General features: G+C 41.7%; 1 protein-coding gene across 2 annotated transcripts; it reads left to right on the top strand.

Annotated features, from left to right (window-relative positions):
• The first annotated feature begins 1,379 nt into the window (after positions 1-1,379).
• On the top strand, positions 1,380-20,761 carry LOC110475866 (interferon-induced GTP-binding protein Mx). 2 transcript variants are annotated; one of them, XM_085586958.1, is made up of 14 exons: positions 1,380-1,516; positions 4,256-4,580; positions 6,083-6,275; positions 7,075-7,212; positions 8,510-8,664; positions 10,527-10,665; positions 11,136-11,334; positions 12,073-12,151; positions 13,053-13,175; positions 13,931-14,072; positions 15,268-15,426; positions 15,933-16,009; positions 17,329-17,568; positions 19,409-20,761. In XM_085586958.1, the coding sequence occupies exons 2-14, from the start codon at positions 4,311-4,313 to the stop codon at positions 19,640-19,642; spliced, it is 2,148 nt and encodes a 715-aa protein (XP_085443084.1). In that variant the 5' UTR covers positions 1,380-1,516; positions 4,256-4,310; the 3' UTR covers positions 19,643-20,761. The 2 variants fall into 2 exon arrangements, with proteins under 2 accessions (XP_085443084.1, XP_021396005.2); XM_021540330.3 differs by having other exon boundaries at positions 1,381-1,516; positions 4,222-4,580.
• The last annotated feature ends 1,210 nt before the right edge of the window (positions 20,762-21,971 follow it).

The raw sequence follows: 21,971 nt of genomic DNA, 5'->3' as shown, positions 1-21,971 counted from the left end.
GGTGAATAAACTACGAGAATGCCAGATAGCAAGGAACAAAGCAAGGCCAGCTCATCGAATCAGGAATGGGTAATTTTGGCAAGGGGAGATCACAAACGCCGACTCACTGCCCACCAACCCAAAAAACTCACTGACTCAAAAGAAGAGAAAGACTGAGCATGAGGGCTAATTAGCAAAAGAAGTAAGAGAATAATTTAATGAATAGAAAATAGAAGACTAGTTAATAAGAGAACTCTGTGACTTGTAGCCAGTGAACATGAATGCCTTTGCTCCTCCCCTGGATGGCACAGGACCAGCATCCCCAGCAAGCAACACTGGTGGGAGTGGGGCACAGCAGCTTGAACCAGCAGGTTCTGCCCCAGGTGTGAGCACACTGACTCACTGAGATGCCTTTTTGTGGGGGAGGAAAGGCAAGCTGTTGCTCAGATATTTCCAAATAACTCTGCCATTTGACCCTGATATCATATTATCCAATACAGCCAAGGAAGAAGGAGCTCAGCTGTCTTGTAAGTAGTTTCATTTCTGCTGGTCACTAAACATAACAGGGAAATGAAACCAAAAGACCCAACATGTTACATTGTTATTTCCAGGACTATCACAAAGCTGTCTCCTTAAATTTCACATTTGCCTGACAAAGCCCCTCCAAGGCCTTTGATGGAGACAGTTTTGTAAAGTCAGAATTATGTTTTGAGGTGACAGCTGTAACAGATTCAGAATTGCCTTTGATAAATGCATTTGCTGCATTAGTGCTAAACATCCTAAGGCTCCACAGTGATTAATTAATCATTCACAATTCACTAAAAGTTCAGCAATAATTAAACTTAGCTGGATATAATAATTAAGCTGGATATCATCTGCTGAAGGCTGAGCTGGTGTACAGAGGTGTGGCTGCTCTTCTGAGAGGCTTCAGTGAGAAGAGGACTGAGAGATTTTTACAAGGACAGGAAGTAGTAGGACAAGGGAGGGATGGCTTTAAATTGAAAGAAAGTAGGTTTAGATTGGATATTAGGAAGAAATTCTCCCCTGTGAGGGTGGACAGGCCTTGGCACAGGTTGCCCAGAGCAGCTGTAGCTGATTTTGGACCCCTGGAAGTACCCAAGGCCAGGTTGAACAGGGCTTGGAACCTGAAACAGTGGAAAGTGTCCTTGGCCACGGCAGAAGGGTGGAACAAGATCATCTTTATGTTCTTCCAACCCAAACCATTCTAGGATTCTCTATTTCTCTGAACTTCTAGCTGTGAGGTCCGCCCCTTCTCCGTGGACACATTTCATGTGTTAGGATATCCATGTCCTAAACTGAGCCAGGTGCAAAGTAAGCAAGTGGTGCCCACTCGTGGCAGCTAAGGTCTTTTGAAACAGCCTGGTCATTTCCACAAAAGCCAAATATTTCTCCTGTGAGAATTACTTTCATTTCTGCTCCTTCTTGTCATAATGGGAAGGTGGAGCCTACAAATAAAAAGCAGCTGAAGAAGTTTCAGGAAGTCACTGCTTCTCCTTTCCACAGGACACTTACAAGGGTAAGTTTCTCCCTTCTTTTAAAAAGAGTAGTGCAAATTTTTACTGTTATCTTCATTCCTTTTAATGTGTCAAGGCTGCAGAAAGTGTCTAGAGTAAGTGTGATTAAACAGGGTTGCCAGGAGCAGGATTTTTTTTTGCTTTCTGGGGTGGAAAAAAATAAAAAAGAAAATATGTCAGTATTATTTCCTCTTTAAAAGGAGACAACTGAGAGAAGGCATTTAATTTTTTTTAAGCCATTATTCAGCAAGATGATCTATCCAGCACTATTTATGAGTAGGATCATAAGGTTTGCATTGCTTCATTCTCTTTTTGAGAAGACAGCTGGAGTTAAAAAACATACAACACAGGAACCGTGAGGTTTACCCAAATATCCTGAGGTCACACGATGTGTCAGCCAGAAATCCATGTGCTCCTTTGGCTGGACAGAGAGTGAATAAATCCAGGAGCTGTGTGGATCAGCACTGCAGCTCTGCACCTTGGGTTTGAGAGGGGATTTTTTTAGAAGGGGCTTTTCATCTTCTACAGATGCAAAGCTAAAGAGAAAACAGAAAAACACCCACAGGAACTCCTCTTTAGAACCATTGGCAGGTTGGTGTTTGTGCAGGTGTGGGTGTGCAGCAGAGTGCTTCGTGTTGTGCTGGGAATTGGCCTCACACAGACAAATTCTAAAGGTGAAGCTGAAGGAAATCAGTATTATCCCAACAAAGGCGAGAGGTCCAGCTCTGGTGAGAGGAAATTTTTGGCAGACTTTCAGTATCATCACGTCATGCAAATGTCATGTTTCACATGTGGCTTCTGGCCCATTGGAGAAGAGCTCTTTATAATTGCAGCTTTTTTGTTTTCCTCTCCTCCTTTCTTCCATCCCATGTTGTCTCGGCTCGGTACACAAAGAAATCGCTGTGCCCGTGTGGCACAGGGGAGGGTACAGAACCCACCCTGCAGGTCCCTTGGCTCTGCACCCTCTGGTCTGCTCCCCATCTCCATGTTTCTAAAGGGTGACCAAAGATAATCGGGTCTCCCCAGCATCCTCAGCCTTCCCACGTCCCTTCCACCTCTGTGATTGCCATGGGGTTTGTCTTGAATAAACACACCAGGTGGGTATTGCAGGATGGCTGGATGTTTGCATCATTAATTCATTCCAGAGTTCAGGAACTGAGATGTTTGCAATGGACTTTGGTGTACACTGGCCACAAAAAAAAAAAAAAATTAAATGCTGCTGGAGGCTGGGCCAACAGAGCAAACTGGTGTCACGAAGCTGCAAAAAGTTTCTGGGTTGATTTTTCCCCATTTCCCTTCTCTCCCCACCCCCACCAGGGATGCCCACAAGCTCCAGTGCTTTTGGACAGGTGTTAAAATACCCAAGGTCCACCTAAATACAAACATAAAATCCTAAAGTAGCTCCAGAGGTGCTTTTTTTGTTTGTAATGGTGAATTCTGCAAGGCCAAAGACTGAAAATCTGTACATTTCTACCTGAACCTGCTCATATTGTAACCCTTTAGACATGGACTGATGAATAAATCTGGAGATAAAGTGGAGCAGCTTGCACCAAAACTGCTCTGAGAAGTTTTGGAAGCAAGGGGATCTCACTTGTGACTCAGCAGAAGGACCATGACCTGATAATAATCCATTGTAATAGATAATAGAGTTGTTGTTTTGATATTGCACTGGCAATATTTACATACTGTACTAGCAGTAAACCTAATTATAAATGCTCACACAGTCACTGTGTCCAGTTTCTCATGCCTGGCCCACAACCTCCTGTCAACTGCTCTGCTATAATGTGTGTTTTTTTCTAAACTTGTTTTACACATTGAAAACAAGTTGTATCAGGTCGTCCTATTTCAGCATCTGTTTAAATTAGAAAGCCTGTAAACTTAATTCAACCAAAAAATACAGAACAGGAAGTTATTTAAAGGAAATATGTGATTCTCCTGATTTGTTTTCCAAAGTGCTTGAGTTAAACAGATCCTGGTTTTGGCAGAGGGAGGCTAAAAAATCTAGCTTTGAAAAAGGACTCTTGAGGTTTTTTTTCCTTAAATCACTTTCTCTGGAAATTGCCTTCCTGGATAATATCACAACAAAAGCCACTAATTTCCTCAGTCACTCATAGAAAACAAAATTTTCCATAAGGAAATGCTGAACAAGGAAATAAAAAGCCTCCTAGTCCTCCCTTCTCTAACATCACATGAAGAAAAGTCTGCTTTTGGCAGAGGGTTTTAAACTACAGAGGAGGGGACCAAGATACAGAGATTAGAAAAGAGATGTCAGACTTGCCTCTGACAAGTATTTCTTCCACAGAAGAGGTGAGAAGGGCACTAGGGCACTGTCTACACAGCCCTACACTTCTGACCCCAGGAATTTAAGGATTCACATTCCCTCCAATCCTGCCCTGATACTGACTGAACTTCTCCAAACACCTTTCAGCAACATTTTTCACTGAGGAGAATTGGCTTTTTCCAAAACCTGGTGTAGCTTTTTTTTTTTTTTCCCAAAACAAAAATACTGGTTTTTCCTGTGGCATTTTTTTTTTTAAATATCAAAAACTAAAAGCATAAGAGAGGTAGGGAGAAGTGTTTCAAGTCTATCCTCTGGAGAGCAATTTTAGTGATTTGAAAAGAGCTGTGGCACTTGGTACTTACCAAGGGTTTGGATAAGGAAACAAAATAAGTGTTTGATTTTCTCTGCTCTGATCATTCTTGCCAGGTGGAGTCACTCACTTCCTCCTGTTTGGTTTCAGAAGCTGCACCTCAGAGTGGTTGGACCAGGCAGTGATTAATATTTAGTGAAGCACCATGGACAAGATACGTTCAAGCCCAATAAATCAGCAGACCATGGATAAAAAGAAAGCAGCATTCAAACAACCTTCTGAAAGAACCAACAATCCCCTAAAGAAAGAGGGGGGGTTTGTGTTTTCTTTTGTAAAGCCATTTCCAGAAGCTGCTACAACTCCTCTCCCACCAGAGGATCCAGAAGAAGATCTTGAGCTGTCAGAGAAGCTGTTTGAGAGCAAACCTAACGATGACCAGGACTTGGAGAAAGAGTTTTCCAGAGAAGAGGGCACAGTAAGTCAAGGGGAGGGCACAAATCCTCCCCACTTTTACTCTGTTCTTTCACTTTGTGTTCCAAAATTAATTCCTTTGTCTCTTTGTGCAATCTGCATCTGTTAGGTTTAACGACAACTTTTGGCATGAGGCCTAGCAATTATTCATGTAAGTAGCAAGAGAGGTATCTGCAATTAATATGCAGACATTAATAATGCAGGTCTAAAAAAAGAGATAGCTTCAGCCTAAAAGCCAATTTAATGTGTAACATGTGTGTTTCAATCCTAGCAACAAAAGTTGAACAGAAATCATAAAAGCTGAGTTTTTTGGTTTTTTTCTTGAGGCTCCTTAACCCTTAACAGAAATGCGCAGCAAGTTTTATTATAACCTGCTTGGATATTTAACACTGAACACAGGTTGGTTCTATGTCTGTGACACAGTTATTGAAGTTTTTTGAGAATTTACTAGCTATTAAGCATTTTAGTGAAGAGAGTGAGCAGGGGTTACCAAAAAGGGTTTAAAATCCTTGCCTCCAGTAATATATGCTGCCTTCTTCATCTTGAACCAAAAAATCTGCTTTGTTTGAGTGCATCTGATCCATAGGCATACTTCTGGAGGTATTTTTCTTGGATAAAAGTGATGGAGAGAAACTTCAATTTTTCTTTTCAAAAAATCAGGTTTGAATATGCCTGGCCCAATATGTCTGAAACATATTGGTGTTCCCAAAATTGCATCTCTAACTGCAGCAGTCAGGCTGGAACATTGAGAGAGGAACAGGGAAAAGAGACCAAGTTGATCTTTATATACTTTAGCTGAGCATATTTAACAGCCAGACGGACCAGTTTTGCCAAAGACTGGAAATTATTTGTTTTGTTTTCACGTAAATGAAAAGCCTGTGTTAATATCTGGACCTGTGTCAAACGCAGAAAATGACAATAATCATTTAAAACAACCCACTCATATTCATGCCTTATGGGAGCCTAAAATTAGGCAAAGAAGAAAGAGCCATGATGATCTAAAAGATTTCAACCACCTGTTAAGAATGTTACAGCAGAACTCTTTAGGTGCCTGTGCACAAACTAAATCTTCAAACTCCAAAACAAAGATCTAATAAGCTATTTTTTACCAAATTCAGTGATTTCTGGGAGCAGTCTTCATTTGCATACACATGCTTCAGTACATCTGTGGATGAGTGGAAGAAAATGGCAGTTATTGAAAAAACTGTTATTAAAAAAATTAACAAAGCACACTTAGTAATGTGTTCTTTATCTTTTCAGGATGGCTTCCAAAGTTTGTTATTTTTATTAAGGATGGTCTGTGAGCCAACTTCAACTGTTTCTTTCATATTTACAGACACCTGTTTATTACATGGAGATGGAAGGGTGCACAGTGATATGAAGTAGAGCTTGATGCCAGTAAACAATTTTACTAAAGACCGACGAATAGAAAACGCATCTCTTTTCTTTTTTTTTTTTATTAATTTTTGACTATGGAAAATTCATTCCAAATTTAACTCTTAACAGGATTCAGAGCACACCTTGTACAACAAATATGAGGAGAAGATCCGACCCTGCATTGATCTTGTGGACAGCCTGAGAGCTCTTGGAATAGAAAAGGACCTGTCCTTGCCTGCAATTGCAGTAATTGGAGACCAGAGCTCTGGGAAAAGTTCTGTCCTCGAGGCCCTGTCTGGTGTTGCTCTCCCCAGGGGCAATGGTAAGAATTCACTTTCTCACATTTTCTCTTTGATAAGGTGGAAGGGATTTTTTTTCTTTTTTTCTTTTTTTTTTTTCTTCTTTTTTTGTTTGGTCTAGAATTGGATAACCCCATGACTGAGGCACCACAAGCTAAATCCAAGGCACATGTTCCAGGTGGTCAAGAGACCAGGAGTAAGAAGTGTAATGTGATTACCCAACTGACTCTGTACATTTCCCAGAAAGCAGCAGTGCAGCAGAGTATTAATTTCACATGGAAAACCAGTTTTTAAATTTGCTTTTGGGATTGCCTTGAGTTTTTTAAACTGCATTTTCTTACAGATATCTTTTATTATTATGTGTAAAAAGCGTACAAATATCTTTACTTAAAGCGTAAGTCAGAGATGGTGGTTGAAAGACTTTACAGCTCAAGAAAATCCACTTTCCAGTTCTGTGTGTGTATTTTTACACACATAAATTCTGCAAGTTCCATGTGAATTTACCTAGTGAATATAATCTAGTCTTCCAGGCTGGAGTTGTGGATAGGTTTTTCATAGGATTAATTGCAGCTCTGAAACAGATCATCCAGAGAGGAGCAGAACTCCATCTGTGGAGGTTTGCAGGGCCAGACATGTCTGCGAAGAGCCATGGTTGACCTCATCTCATGACTGTTCTGCTTTAAGCAGGAAGCTGGACAAGTCCCCTCTGGCAGCGTCTCTTGGAACATTTCCACATTTTTGTGTGACACAGGCAACACTCTGTTCACCACACACCTCAAGGCCGTGTTTCATGCACAACCTCTGCCTTTGGAACTGCTGCAGGTATTGTCACTCGGTGTCCCCTGGAACTTAAACTGAGGAGGTTGCCTGAAGGGCAGGCATGGCAAGGGAAGATCTCCTACCGAAATGTAACCCTGGATCTCCAGCACGCCTCTGAGGTGGACAGAGCAATAAGGCAAGGTGAGTGGATTTGGCTGGCTCCATCTCCTCTGAATCCTCCTCTTGGACTGAACAGCATCCACGGTGATTGTGGAGAAACATCAAGAGCTGGAATCAGAGCAGAAGCAAAACTCACTTTTGCTGGGTCAGCAAAACTCACTGCTCTCAAGGGAGCTGTATCAGTGCTTCTGTGGTGAAGATGATTTATGACGATGATCCCAGAATGGCCTAGATTGGAAAGGACCTTAAAGGTCTCCAAGTTCCAACACCTCGGGCAGGGATGCCACCCACTAGATCCATGATCCTTTTATCCTGATCCACGATAAAGGCACAGGCTGTGTCCTTACCTGAGTGGTGGCTTCCTGGTTTGGGGATGTTGTCTGTCAAATTGTAAACATGGAGCCTAAATGGTTCCTGTCATGAGTTCAAAAGCCCAGAGAGTGCTTGAAGTGTCTCTGGCTGGAAATCTTATTATTTTGGAGGAAATTGCAAGAAGACAGAGTGCAGAACAGAGAGCTTCTGTCAGGTACTGTGGCCACAGGCTCAGTCTCTGCCTTCACATGTCTCAGCTTTACTGTTATGGCATTTCATGCTGGGTAAGGAATCGGTGTTTCTACCCAAAGGGCAGCAAGCACTTGCCCAAAATGTGAAAGTTGGATTGTCCTTACTTTCTTGACTAGCACAGCTCTGCAAATTGTTATTATTTATATTTTTTTAATTAGCTTTTCAACACATTATTTGGATATTCTCAAAACTGGCCAGGCAATTGCTATGAATTAAGGTAATTAAAGAGCTGAAAATCTCTGATGAAAATGAGGGTTTCCTTGTTTCTCTGTGCTCACAATTCAAGCATTATTGCCTTGTAGTATCTGGGACAATTTACTCTCAATCTCCCTATCAAAATGTGAAGAATATAGAACACCACCTATATTTCTTTCATGACATCCAATGATTAGTTAATGCTTACAAAGTCTCTTGCTGTTGAGGAAGCATTTCTACAACTGACCAGTGTTTTACCTGATCCCTTTCATTGTGGTTTATTTATATGCATTTTGTCTTCATACACAAGAGTCCCTAAATATAAGCTCTGTAAAATATCACAGCTCATATTCCAACAGGACTTCACATCAACTTCTTCTGGATGATATTTTCCTTAGATTTTTGCATAAGTGGATTTAAGTGTGTGGCTGGATCCGAAAGAAAACGCCAAGCCTGAAAGAAGCTTAGGTGGTAGTTGGTACATTTCAAAGTCATTGTGTTCAGCTTTGGTTTGATGCATCATTTGAAACTTGTATCCATTGCCTTGCTCTTTTCACAGCCCAGGATATTGTGGCTGGTCCTAGAAGTGCCATTAGCGGGCAATTAATTTCCCTGGAAATTCGGTCCCCTGATGTCCCAGATCTGACACTAATTGATCTTCCTGGAATTGCCAGAGTGGCCGTGGGGGACCAGCCAAAAGACATTGGGGACCAGGTAAGCTCAGCCTCATGTGCCAATCTGTGCCCAGGGGTTCATCCCTTCAGGGCTCCCAGCGGCCTTTCTGTGAAGCAAACAGAGTAAGTGGAGAGTGTGAGAACCCCGGGCTTGCTCTGGGGTCTCGTGTGGTGGAAAAGTCTCTCCTCCAAGCCGTGCTTCCAAAGAAAAACTCCACAGCCTCTTGTTGTTCGGTCTCAAGGCAGTTTATTGTGAGTTATCTAAAAGATTTTCTTCTCAGGCTGCGGCTGCTTGGTCAGCAGCCCAGGCAGAGGCACACACACACCCTGACATCCTCTCTGTCTGCTGCTTTCTTCTTCTCTCCCCACACCCAGGGCTGCTGCTATCTTTTATATGATATATTACGTATTACATGTTTACAGTTTTTCCCCAATACCTACTACCTATATTACAAAGTGCTTTTCTACTCTAAACCAATCTGTGCGTGCCAACATCACCAAGAACATGGAGGCAAGGAAGAAGAAGGAGGAAGAACAGGATCAGCCCACTTTCATCCATCTTAGAACTTCTGACCCCCATGTACAAAGTGAAAACCCCCTGTACAGGTGCTAAAACCCCCCTCCACAATGCTAAATTTTTTTTCCCTCTGTTTTGTAGCTACTTTTACTATACTATCTAACCCTTTGTGACTGTTTGTTCCACCTTCAAAGTTGGTAACTCATTGAACTCATGACTCAAACTCAAAATCACAGCTGATTCCAGCTGCCTGCCAGGGTTTAAAATGCTTCTGACCAAGGCCTGGAACCTCTAAAAATGTCTGAGAGACATTTTGAGTTCCAACAGAGAGGATCTCTGCTCTTCCTCTATCTGTTTTAGGAAGAAATGCTGGGGAATGCAAATAAAACTCTGCTAGGATAAGGCCTGCTGTGAGGGTGATGTGCAGGAGCTGGGTGTGTTGTTTCTCCTAAAATACCTTTAAATGGGAACTTGGAATAAGAGGAGCCCAAACTAAATTAGATAGACCAAATAGAAATGAGACAAGGTTAGATTGTCTGGGCTTTACTTTTTGGGAGGAGAGTAATTTAATTCTACAGTTAGATAGCAATCTTTCTCTTGTATTGAGAAAAAAGCAGCAAATGTGATAAAATCCAAACATTTCCATTGTTCCCACCTGTCTGCATGCTCCAAGGGTGGAGTCTGTAGCACTGCAGCCTGTCAGAAACTGGGATGGGTGGGAAGTAGAAAAGAGAGGCATCATTACCAAAATCCAGGGGGGAAAAAAAAAACTGATTTACTGTGCAATAAGCACAATAGTGCTCTGTGAAGCTTCTACACAATGCAAATTATGAGGAACTCATTTTGTTTGGCATTGAAACATAGAAAAACACCAACTAGATGTCATGTGCATCTCCAGTTTTGGTGCTTTTTAAAATTTTCCTGCAAATATTCCACTGAAAAATAAGCTGAAGACATCTGTGCTCCTTTCAGAGATATATATCTGAGACTTATCAGCATAATCGAGCTTGCTTTCTTTCCGTAAGTGTTTACCTGCACACCAGAACCTGATTTTCTTACATGTGTTAGATATCAAATACCTTTAATATTTCTGTACTGAAAGATTATATATGCACAAGAGGTTAAGCTCCATGCAGCTGTCAAGACAGGCTTAACATTAGTCTGGTCTCATTCATGCCAGATATTTGGATTAATCCTGACATAAGGAAAGGGGTTGCATTCTTCTGCTGGTCCCTTTCCATGCCATCCTCTAGCATGTAAGACTATCCTCAGCACATATAGCATTTAATGTCATCAGGAAATTGCTCATATTGTGAGAAATTGTCACATCCTACAAGCAAGTGTCTAATTTCACTGAACCTCCTCACTGCTGTTTTGAATTGCAGATCAAAAGTCTACTTAAAAGAATTATTGGCTGCAAAGAGACAATCAATTTGGTAGTGGTGCCATGCAACGTGGATATTGCAACAACAGAAGCATTGAAAATGGCTCAAGAGGTGGACCCTACTGGACAAAGGACAATAGGTGAGATAATTTTCTAGGCTATGAGCTGAAAAGGAGGTCAAGTATTTATTTTCTCCCTGCCATGAGGTCTGATGGTGTGTGTTCTGTGAAATTAGCTACAAGAAGAAGAGGGGAGAAAAAACAACAGAAAACAGCCTAAAGAATATATTTGCAAGCATTTCTAGTCACAGTTCTTGAGTAGCTCCAAGAATCCCTTAGTTTGTTGTCTTGCTGGCACTCCTGTTATGAATAACTGAAAGCTGAAAATCTCAGTTAATAGTAGTTGATCTGAAGTTAATGGTAAAAAAGCTTTGCATTAAAAAAAAAAAAAAACTTTAAAGAAAGGTTTGCAATGCAAAAGGCTGCAGAGTGAGTTTTACAGCCTGGGAGCAGAGAACTTTCTAGGAGAGAGAATACCAAAAAAATTTCTTTATAAAACATGGTACAGAGTATTCCTGCTTGGTGGTTAACTTTCTCTTTTAACTTCACAGGAATTCTCACAAAACCCGACCTCGTGGACAGGGGAACTGAAGAGGCTATTGTTAAAATACTGAGGAACAGGGTAATCCCCCTCAAAAAAGGCTACATGATTGTGAAGTGCCGTGGGCAGCAGGACATCCACAACAACCTGACCTTGGCTGCTGCAATCCAACAGGAGAGAATCTTCTTTGAGAATCACAAACATTTCAGGTACTCCTCACAGAAATGTTCTCATCAAAGACATGTTAAAGTCACGTCAAATCTTCTTGTTGATTTGCTGAGATTTAACTGCTTAGGGGTCACAAACAGGTATTAGTTATACTCAATATTTCTCATTGCCCATGTAGGATTGTGTTTCAGTAACCCAGAAGATTTCTACATACTGAATAAACTTTTTTTAATGTTTTGGGGGTTTTTTGGATGCAAAATACACGGGGGAAGGGCTGTGAACTTCAGAAGTTCCAAACAGTCTCAAAGAATTTGAATTAAAGTATCTGAACACTTCAATCAGGCACTGAAGTATTTCTGTTGACTGTAAAACATGGAGGAACAGCACATGAGAAAGGCTGTGCTGAGGACACAGATGAGTCAGCAGCAAATCAATCATAATACAGAGAATGTAATACAGAGAACCCTTGTCAGCAGCTGACAAGGGTTGTGAACTTCACATGTGGAGAAATAATAGAACAGAACATTGGTCTGCTGTTAGAATTTGCTTTTTTCAGATTTTTCTCTGTTTCCCTTTGCTCAGTCAGTAACTGTCAGACAACTCTTGAATAAGCCCAGAGTCCTGGGCTGTTGCCACATCTGCACCAGCACGGCCCAGAGACCCTTTCTTAACCCAAATTGTGTAATTGAATTAGTGAAAACTGAGCAGAACATCAGTGCTGCCTCCTTGCCCTGCCACAGCCTGGCTAACCAAACCCACCTTTTCCTCTTTTTTCACAGGGCTATCATGGAAGAAGGGAAGGCTACTATCCCCTGTCTGGCAGAGAAGCTCACAGATGAGCTTGTGAAACACATTATTGTAAGTAACAGAAGTCCCATACTAAGCTGTTTGTATCAATTATGTAAAAACAAGTTCAACTCTTCAACCTTGGACTGCGGTTGGATTTCATCTTTATGTGCTTAATGATCCTTCAACTCAGTGATCAGAGAACAAACTGAACTGAGAGGCAGAGGTAAAAAGGCCCATGGTCTGTCTTCAGATTTGCCTTTTAACTGCAGATCAACAGTAAAACAATTATTTCATCTATTTGTGGCTCATAATTCCTGCCTTTTCAATGACAGCCATGATATTTCTTTTTGTTTATGAGTGTTGATCATCTGGGTGACAAGTTACTGCTGTCAGCTTACTGAAACAGTGATTTCTATTCCACTGAAAATGTCTTCTAAACATCAAGATGTTCTATTATATTAATATACTTGTGTAAGGGTATTGGGGGTTTTTATTTGTTATAAATATATCTGCATCGTTAAGAGAAGATGCTAAAATACAGGGAACAGCTAAATTCAGTCTCAAGTGAGAAAAAAAATATTTCTGTAAATTTACCAAAAATAAGCAACTAAACAGCCATGTTCCATCAGGAATTGAGCAGTCACCACTTTCCTGGCACGGCCTGTGAGGATATTGGCTTTGGTTCACTGTGGGTGAAATTTTGCCCTAGACTGCAACTGTTCTACCCAGATCTCAGTGAAGTCCAGCCTGATCCCTCAAGGAAATCCTGAGTTCCCTCAATAAAGGCCATATTTGCTTTTCCATGTTATCCCACTGCCACGCATGGGACACTGACAGCCAACTCTTGGATTTGTAAAAACAGCAAAGATCCCCTGCAGGTGTAGATCGCTCTTAGAGGGGTTTTGTTTTCCTTCCAAAATCAGACAGGTTCAACCTATCTCAATGTCCTTCGTCACTGTCTCCTCCCCAGAAAACTTTGCCAGCACTGGAGAGCCAAATTCGTGACACCTTCCAGAAAACATTGCAGGAGCTGCAAAGGTACAACAGAGGCACACCTCAAACAGAGTCTGAGAGGCTGTTTTTCCTCACAGATGTAAGTATCAGTATTGGTCACAGAGCAGAGCAAGGAGGTAACTGTGGGAGAAAATAAACCACCTGAAATTATCAAAACTTCAGCATGGACCACTGGGAAGTTTGTGGTATCCATCATTTCAGTGAGGGTAACACAGACAAACCACACCTGCAAAAATAATGGACCACAAGAGCTCATGGCCTCTTCTAAAAATTTTTTCCTGTGATTATGGGACATGAAAACTAAACAACTTGGTTGATTGGGTCAAAATCATGCATCTCAGCAAGGGAAAACAAATTGCTGCATGCTCAGCATTTTGAAGGTTTCCCATTGTTTACACACATAAGATCTAATGTATCCGTGATACCAAAATGTGGTTTGCACATCCATCTAAGTGCCTTATCTCATGCAGTTACTTTCTGAGTAAGTCTTCAGTAGGCTTTAGAGGTATTTATGGAAGATCATCAGACTTCATGCAAGTCTGACCTATTAGAATTTAGTAAATGGCTCTAAAAGTCTACAGGGAAAAGAAAAACCAAAAGAGTATAAAGTTTGTTCTCCTCTAGCTGTTACAGTCTGGGGGGAAAAATTAAACAAAAAACAAACAACATACAAACCAGGAGCTAAGAGCACAAAAGATGTAAGAAAGGGATGTTTTTTATGAACTGTGTCCCTGCTTTAATATCAAATAACTGCAGATTTGCTTAAGATCCACAAATTAGTCTGAAGAAATGAAACTTCACTAAACTGCCTGCTTGTTGTTCGATTCACTGCAGTTGATCAAATACTTCAACCAAGACATCTCTCAGAGCACACGGGGAGAGGAGCAGCTCTATGGGGATGAGGTCAGACTGTTCACCAAGGTCCGCAAGGAATTCCGCTCGTGGGGCGTGATCCTCCTGGAGTCTGATGCGAGGGGTAAGCACAAAACAGTCTCAAGCTGTGCCAAGGGAAATACAGGTTGGACATTAGGAAGAAGTTTTTTACAGAATTGGTGATAAAGTTCTGGAATAGCTGCCCAGGGAGGTGGTGGAGTCACCATCCCTGGATGTGTTTAAAAAAGACTGGATGTGGTGCCAGGGTTGAGTTGAGGTGTTGGGACTGGGTTGGACTTGATGATCTTGAAGTTCTCTTCCAACCCTGTGATTCTGTGAATTCTGTGAACCCATCCTGGCAGCTGACCTGAGAGCCCATCCCCTAGCTTTTAAACCCAGACACAGCACCTTCAGTAAATGTTTTCCAAGAAAATTAAGAGCAGGAAGCCAGGAGCATCCATCTGTTGTGGTGTCCTGGGGACACAGACACAGTTTGTTAAATGTTGTCATTACAGAGAGGTCAGTGCTTGTATCTCCTCTCCCAGCACAGCAATAAAATCAAGACACTGGCACAGAATTTGTTGGTGATTTTCTGAACTGTTCTTCTAAGTAACAGCAACATTAATCACAGAATCACAGAATAATGAGGCTGGAAGAGACCTTTAAGACCTCCAACCTATGCCCTAACACCACAACTAGACTATAGCACCAAGTGCTATATGAATAATAATAAATAATAATAATCTAGATAATAATTTTTATTTTTACTCTTAATGTTTTTATTTTATTATTGCTATTAATATTTCAGAATCTGGGTGGGGTTTTTTTCACTTTAGCTCTGGGCTAAGGTGATACCTCATACAAAAAAATTAGCAAATTTGTATAGTATCAACAAAGAAATAGTGACTGTGATATCTTAAATAAAAATAACCAGTCAAAAGTAGATTCCCCAGAAACAGTGTTTAGTGAGCTTGGAGGTTTTTTTTGTTCAGGGTGGGTTTTTTTAAACTTGGAAGTGACTGGTAATGGCCAGCTACTTCTGTGAGGGTAAAAATACCAAGAAGAACCAGAATTTTTGTGGCCCACCATAATTTCTGTCGGTCAGATGCTTGATGCAATGTGTGACATGGCTCATTCAGAGAACAACGTGTTAGCTCTGTTCTGTGGTAACAAAAAATCATCTCAGTAGTTTTTCCTCTCAAGAACAAATCAAAGAGGAGAAATATACTTCCTTCTTAAACCTGAAACGTGTACATTGAGTGATTTAGTAGCAAAGCAATGTTATTTTACCATTACAGCTAAAAAAATGGTCCCTGGTAAAGTGTGGAAATATGAAGACCAGTACCGTGGACGGGAAATCCCAGGCTTCAGCAACTACAGGACTTTTGAGGACATTATAAAAGAGCAGATGAGAGAACTGGAGGAGCCAGCAATTGAGATCCTGAACAATGTGATAAGTATGGCCCAACCCATGGGAGGTTCTTGTGTGGGGGACACTGCTGGGCCTGACAAGTTTATTTTCCAGGAGAAGCTGATGTTCTCACTGATGCTCTCAGGATCCTTCAGAGCATGGAAGTAAATCTGATTCAGCTTGGGGATTGCTGTTACAAATGCTAACAGCATTTGTTAATACTTTTCCCACTGGCTCTTGGAAAGAAATTAGAAAATAACTATAAAAAATAGAAAATAACTATAAAAAATTAGAAAATAGCTATAATAAATAACAAAGCAAGGAAACAGTACAGTAGAAGTACTTGGTGTTAAGTGGTCACACTCTTGAACCTGGAAATCTAAATTTCTACTTGTTTGTATATATCATAAAGGCAGAGTGCACCAGTACAGCAGCTCAGCTATTTCTGAATGAATACAGAAAATAAGTAGTCTCCCAAATCTCATACTAACAATAGCTTAAAACCCTCACTTACTTACCTGACTGTATTTTGTCTCTCTGTTCTTCCTTTAGAACTGGTTGAAGAGAAATTTATTGAACTCGCTAAAAGGAATTTTGCTAATTTTCACAATCTAAACAGAGCTGCCAAGGTGAGGCACTACTATAACCTGAGATTCTCAAAAGACAGAATGGCATTTGTAAATACATCCATGATTGTGGCACCTTATGCAAGTATGGAATTTCTTGCAGGAAAGTAAGAAAGAGTCTGAAAATGGTGGCATGATTATAATGGCACTAATGAAAGTGCATTTTGCACAACTTTGACAAGATCTAATATCAACATTCTTTATTCATTCTGCCCACATTCTTGACAGTGCAAAGAAAACCTGCTGTGGCTACCTAGAAGATTTTATCATTAATTTCAGATTCAAGTCCTGCAAAGATTTCTCAGAGTGCTCAACTGTTTTCTCCTCTCTGAAAGCAAGCCTGGGTTTTAGCCAGTGCAGGAATCTCATCTTTGATGAAAGGGAGCAGGAGCAGACAAACCAAAAATCATTCAGCCATGAAAAAACTAGAAGATGGCTGTTCACAGTTTGGGCATTTGCATGTTTTGGGGTGGATCCCCTTGAAGGACACCACCTATACGTTCAGTGGTGTGGATGTCCTTGAAGGCCTTTTCTCAGAGAGAGCTTGAGGAAAAGATGAGAAACATTGAGGAAAAGATGAGAAGCAATGCTGGCAGCCAGGAAACAGAGTCCACTCACGGGGTACTGCTGAAAAAGGAAACTCAGAGGCAAATGTGAGTGAAATAGGTAGTTTGCTATTTCACTTGCATGGTCAAACCCTCCTGAGCTCCCAGGCCAACCAGACAGTGAACAAATAAATTACTAAAATACAAACACAGAGGTGTTCAGGCAGGGTGTTTAGGTGTAACACAGTGAGAGGAATGAAGGAGGAAGACGTTCTGGCCAACACTGGACATGAGAAAAGGTATGGGGTGTTTTCTTAGGGATGATAGGAAAGCATTTTAAGGGAATTTGAGCATGACTGAGGGAACTTTGCCAGCCTCACAGACTTTTAGGTGGAAGTATCAAAAAGGCCAGAAAGAGTCAGATGGCTGCAGTAAAAGCACCAGACAGAGAGGGGTTAGACAGGGTTGGTTTGCTGACTACAGATATTTTCCTTTGGGTTTCAAGCACCAGGCCTGGACTGATGTGTAAGGAGGGGACAAAACTACCCATCATGTGTAAGGAGGGAACAAAACTGCCACATTTTTCTGCTCTTTCACAAGAGAGAGACCACAATGCAAAGCCTTAATCCATGTTCCCATGTTCTGGGATTAGACAGTGCTGCACAAGGGCAGTTGAACACTGTGCCCACCTTGCCATTCCCTGGGGATGCTGCTAAGCACTGGCACCTTCCCAAAAGGAGCAAATGTCTCAGAACTTCTTGTTCCTTTCTTTTCTAGATGAAAATTGAAGACATTAGCGAGAAGCAAGCATTGGAGGCTGAAAGACATATCCGGGCACAGTTTAAAATGGAGAGAATCGTGTACTGCCAGGATGACCTTTACATTCATGATTTAAATACTGTTAAGGCACAAAATGCTTTCAACACGTCCTCAGAAAAAGATTTGAAGTCTCTGTTTGCTCCAAAGGACTCCTCTTTTGCCGTGGAGATGGCTTCTCAAACCAGTGCCTATTTTTCTGTGAGTTCACAGGCAGATTTTCTGCCCTCTGAATGCCACAGCAAGTCCCCCTCAGCCAGATCTTGCTGGAGTCAATACAGCCTTGCATGCCACGCTAGCACTGTGCAGGGAATAGCCAGGGGGTATCTCAGTGTCTCATTCAGGTAGATGCTCAGCTTCTCTGCAAACTACTTAGAATTTCTGACCAGCGACGAGAGTGTCAGGGCAAAGCTGGGCTGTATCAGCAGGATGCAGGATGCAGGATATGGTGATTAGAAAAGCCTGAAGGTGCCAAAGTGACAGCTGGCTCCTAAAGCACTTGTTAGCTACCTCCCAGTCTGGCTCAGATCATCCTCAAGCCACTCTGCACACTCCTGCAGCCAGCAGAAAGCGGTGTCAGTGGCTTGCAGTCAGATTCTAAACTTCTACAGCAGGAGGAACAATAATAAAACATTACATTAAAATATATCAGCTGTCTGTAGGGATCAGAGTGCATCTGCTGTACTGCAGATAGCACCCTGTAAGTGAAGTCTCTGAAGACAAATGGGGCGTTTTAACTAAGAATCACGTTAAAGAAGGAAAAGAGAACATGCAATATCAAGATTTGCTTTGTTGTAAAACTCCCTCAGAAAGCAACAAGTTCAATATTAATAATTCAGGAAGGTAGGTAGCAGCTCAGTTTGAATTCCAAGAGCAGGCTTTGTGACAAATTCCTGCAATTAAATGGTCAGGCTGCTCAGGCTGATGAAGACAAAACCTTTGGCTTTCATAGAACGAGAAACAAAGCCATAAGTGCATAAGCACGTCCATCCCACCTTGCTACACACTCTGCTATGTTTTATCTGCAGTTAAGTATTTTTGTAAATGCCCTGAGACCCATTTTCAACAAAGCACCACAGCTCCATGGGACTGACTTGTGCAAGGCCAAATACAACTTGAATGAGATGGAAGTTGTGTCCATGGCCGCCTACACTCTATAGGACCTATGAATGCTATTTTCAAGTTGTACTACAAAAAGAAGGACAGAACCTCTCAATTGCAGCCAGGCACTTAGGTCTAAGTGCTCACCCAGCACCAGGAGGGTGAGCACTTCCAAGCACTTCCCAGAGCTGGGAGAGGTTTAGAACCTCATGTTGCCTTAAAGCACCCCAAACCCTGTGCATTTCCATGGGGAAATGGCCCCACAAGCTCTTCTGGATCAATCTGTTTCAGTTTGCATCCATAAATGAGCCAGGCAGCTGGTCAGGTCAGAAAGGAGGTTATCTTGTGAGGATATCAGTTAATGTAATGCAGGCACAGTCTGGCCTCACTACTGCTGAAGACATTTCCCCTTTAAGGCTAAAGCTTCCTCCAAAGCTGTCTTAAGCTTAAAAGGATGACCACATCAGAAACACCATCTAAATACCACCATCTAAATAATAATCTAATAGAGGAATTTACCAGCTTTAGGAAAAATCATTCTGATTACCTGCATCAAAACATATTGTTAGCATTCAGTGAAGACAGGTGGGACACCAGAAACTGGGCACAAGTTCTGTTTGTCAGGAATATCCTCCTATAACTTGTCCTAGTGACAGCTGACAGAGCTGAGCAGAGAACAGTCTGCCTTGGCTTTAGTTTGCTGAGGGAAGAAAAGCAACAGCTGACATCCCCATTACTCTCAATTTTTAAATTTCAGGCACAAAAGACACTGTTTGGAATTTTTTTTTGTTCATAGCATCACTCCCTTCTTGAACAGTAACTCAGGCCAACATTTTAAGACCTTGGAACCACTTTTTTTACCCGATTACCTAAAGACCCTTCATTTTTCAGTTCTTGTTACCAATTTAGTATTTTGCCTTTTTCTTCTTCCATCTCGCAGGAAGCAAGTAAACGGCTCACCAATCAGATACCTCTGATCATCCTGTCTTCTGTCCTTCATGACTTTGGAGAAAATGTGCAGACCTCAATGCTGCAACTTCTGCAAGATAAAGAGAAGGTAAACTTTCTCCTCGATGAGGACTCTGAAGCTGCTAAAACCAGGAATTTCCTCAGCCAAAGAGTTGAGCGTCTCACCAAAGCCCTCCAGTACCTGAGAGAATTCAGCTGCTTGTAATTTCTTTGGTTTTCACTTTTTTTCTCCTCATCTACTAGCATTACTGAAAAATTCCGTCTAATCCCATAAAAATGTAGTGTCAGCCCAGACTTTTGATACTAATTTCTAGTGTTCAGTTTTTATTTTCCATAATCATATGTGTTGTGGTGTGTTTTTTCTTTAAAATTATGTTTGTTCAGTGTCTGTTCATTTCCCTCCTCCCTCTCCTCCCCAGTTGTCAATCTTCCCAAGTTCTTCCCTAACCCCTCCTCCCCAAATTGTCAATCCTCCCTTTCCCTGCCCCTTTCCCTAGAACATTCCCTGTCATTCCTTCTAGCCCCTTCCCCTGCTTCCAGAGCATTCCCTGTCCATTTAGTGAGGCTCAACACCCCATTGGTTATTTTGTGTTATTCCACTACGCTGTTTCCCCTGATAGGTTTGTGATACGTTAGTCCCACCCTCAGCTCCTCCCCAGTTCTACCCTCATTGGTTGCTGTTCCTGTTGCCCTGATTCTTAAGATTTTCCAAAGCCTTCTGCGTTTACATTCTTGTAGAGAACTTTCTCACACAACTTTCTGTAAACAACCTATTGTTTACCATTCCTCCATAGAGGTGGAGGAATTTGATGTACTAGTAGTTTGTCCAATGTCATTGGAGAGGTGGCACATTCACCCTCCAATCCACTGTCACCTTTGGAAAAGTAGAAATGCTGGAGTCAGAAAATAAACTTCCTCTTTTTCAGCTTTGCAATAGCAGCGGCTCACGTCGTGCTTTCATGTGTCCTATAGTGACAGTTCCTACACCTTCCTCCTGAGTTCTGGTATTTCCCCCTCCCAAGGGGGTCTTGGGGCTCCCTGAATAAATCCATCTTGTTACACCCCAAGTCCCGTGTCGCCTCCGTCTGTCCCCGTGCCAACAACAGGGACAGCAGAGCTCACAGGGGAGCAGGCACCAGTTCTGTTCCCTCTCCACCGCTCGAGGCATCGCGTGGCCGATACAACACATGCAAAGAGCTGCCTTGGCATAAAGAGCTCCAATGGGGGGAGTTGTGACTAAATAAACATTATCCCATTTTTGAACATTTCCTTTGTGAACTCTCTGCAACCACTGGAATAATCATTAAAAAGCTAACTCTCTGAGGATTATGTGTTTTGTTGGGTTTTTTTTTTTCTCTTTTTAATGACGGAAGCTGTATCATTCGCAAACTGTAGAAATCAAATTATCTAGCTTTCCTCAACGAAGCTTAATGCATGACACAGATCTCCCACTTCCCATTGTGTTTTTGGCTTGCTGGGGTTGTTCTCTTTCTTGCCATCACCTAAAACACACCTCTGCAGTGTCACCACTAAGTCTCAGCCCAGGAGGGAGAGAGGAGCACACAGCAGGCACAAAACCCTTCCAGCCTAAAAGGAAAAGAAAGTTTTTTTTCCTTTATGTGACTAGTGCATCTGGACACCGCTGGCTCTGTTCAGCCTCCTTTCCCAGCTGTCTGGTTTTCAGAAGGCCAAGAGGCTCTTCCTCAGATGTCTGCAGCATCACCTGAAATTTCAAGAATGATGGGCAACTCACCAGAGGGCAGGATTTGGATGTCCAAAAGGGAAGAAACCTCCCAGGGTGTTAAACATTACAAGGGTGTCTCAGCATGTGTTTTGCTGCCTTTCTCCTTTCCATCCCAGGGCAAGGAGTGTTGCCCTGATTTTTAAAAGTGTTAAGTTTTCTTTTATAGTTCTTTTGTGAAAGTCTTAAAGTTCTCATAAAACTTCTTCAGGTTTTTGATCGGTTTACATATTTCTACTGGAGTTCTCACTCACTGTTCATGTAAATAATTAATGTTTTGCGTTCTTCTTTGTGAGAGAATTGATGGACTGTTGGTTTGACCAGTGTGGCTGGAGAGGTGGTAATTCCACTCTCCAATCCACGGTCACCTGTGGAATTCTATAAATATCAGATGCTCGAATAAACACTCTTTTTTGGCCTTTGAACTTGCCAAGCATTTGTATACTTATTTTGTGTCCAATAGCAACAAAAGGAGAACCTTTCCAAAAGCTTTTTCATTTCATGGAAGCCAATGCAAAATATATCACACACTGTGTTCATGATTTTTCACATGGAAGATTTGGCTTAATAACCAAAGATAATGTCTGCATCCAGCTAGAAAAAATGTGTTTATACCAGTATTTGATGTAGTCATTTCCAGGTTTCTTACAAGAGAAGCCTTCTCCTCGGGCAAGATATGACAGAGAGGGTTTGTCCCTGTCATATCCCCATTCACCCCAACATCCAGTTCCCTCAACCTTCTTGAACACTGCAGCCAGTTTCCTCTTTCTCCCAGTATGTTATTTTGCTATTA

Source organism: Lonchura striata, chromosome 1 (genome assembly GCF_050655825.1).
Source record: "Lonchura striata isolate lonStrDom1 chromosome 1, ASM5065582v1, whole genome shotgun sequence".
Lineage (NCBI taxonomy): Eukaryota > Metazoa > Chordata > Aves > Passeriformes > Estrildidae > Lonchura > Lonchura striata.
Note: the sequence above shows the minus strand (reverse complement) of the source record. Positions and strands in the feature narration are given on the sequence as shown.

Excerpts from the sequence above, each read along its gene's own strand:
- LOC110475866 (XM_085586958.1), top strand. The coding sequence starts at position 4,311 with ATGGACAAGATACGTTCAAGCCCAATAAATCAGCAGACCATGGATAAA. Across the intron at positions 4,581-6,082 it reads TTTCCAGAGAAGAGGGCACA|GATTCAGAGCACACCTTGTA; the intron begins GTAAGTCAAGGG and ends AACTCTTAACAG. Across the intron at positions 11,335-12,072 it reads GAGAATCACAAACATTTCAG|GGCTATCATGGAAGAAGGGA; the intron begins GTACTCCTCACA and ends CTTTTTTCACAG.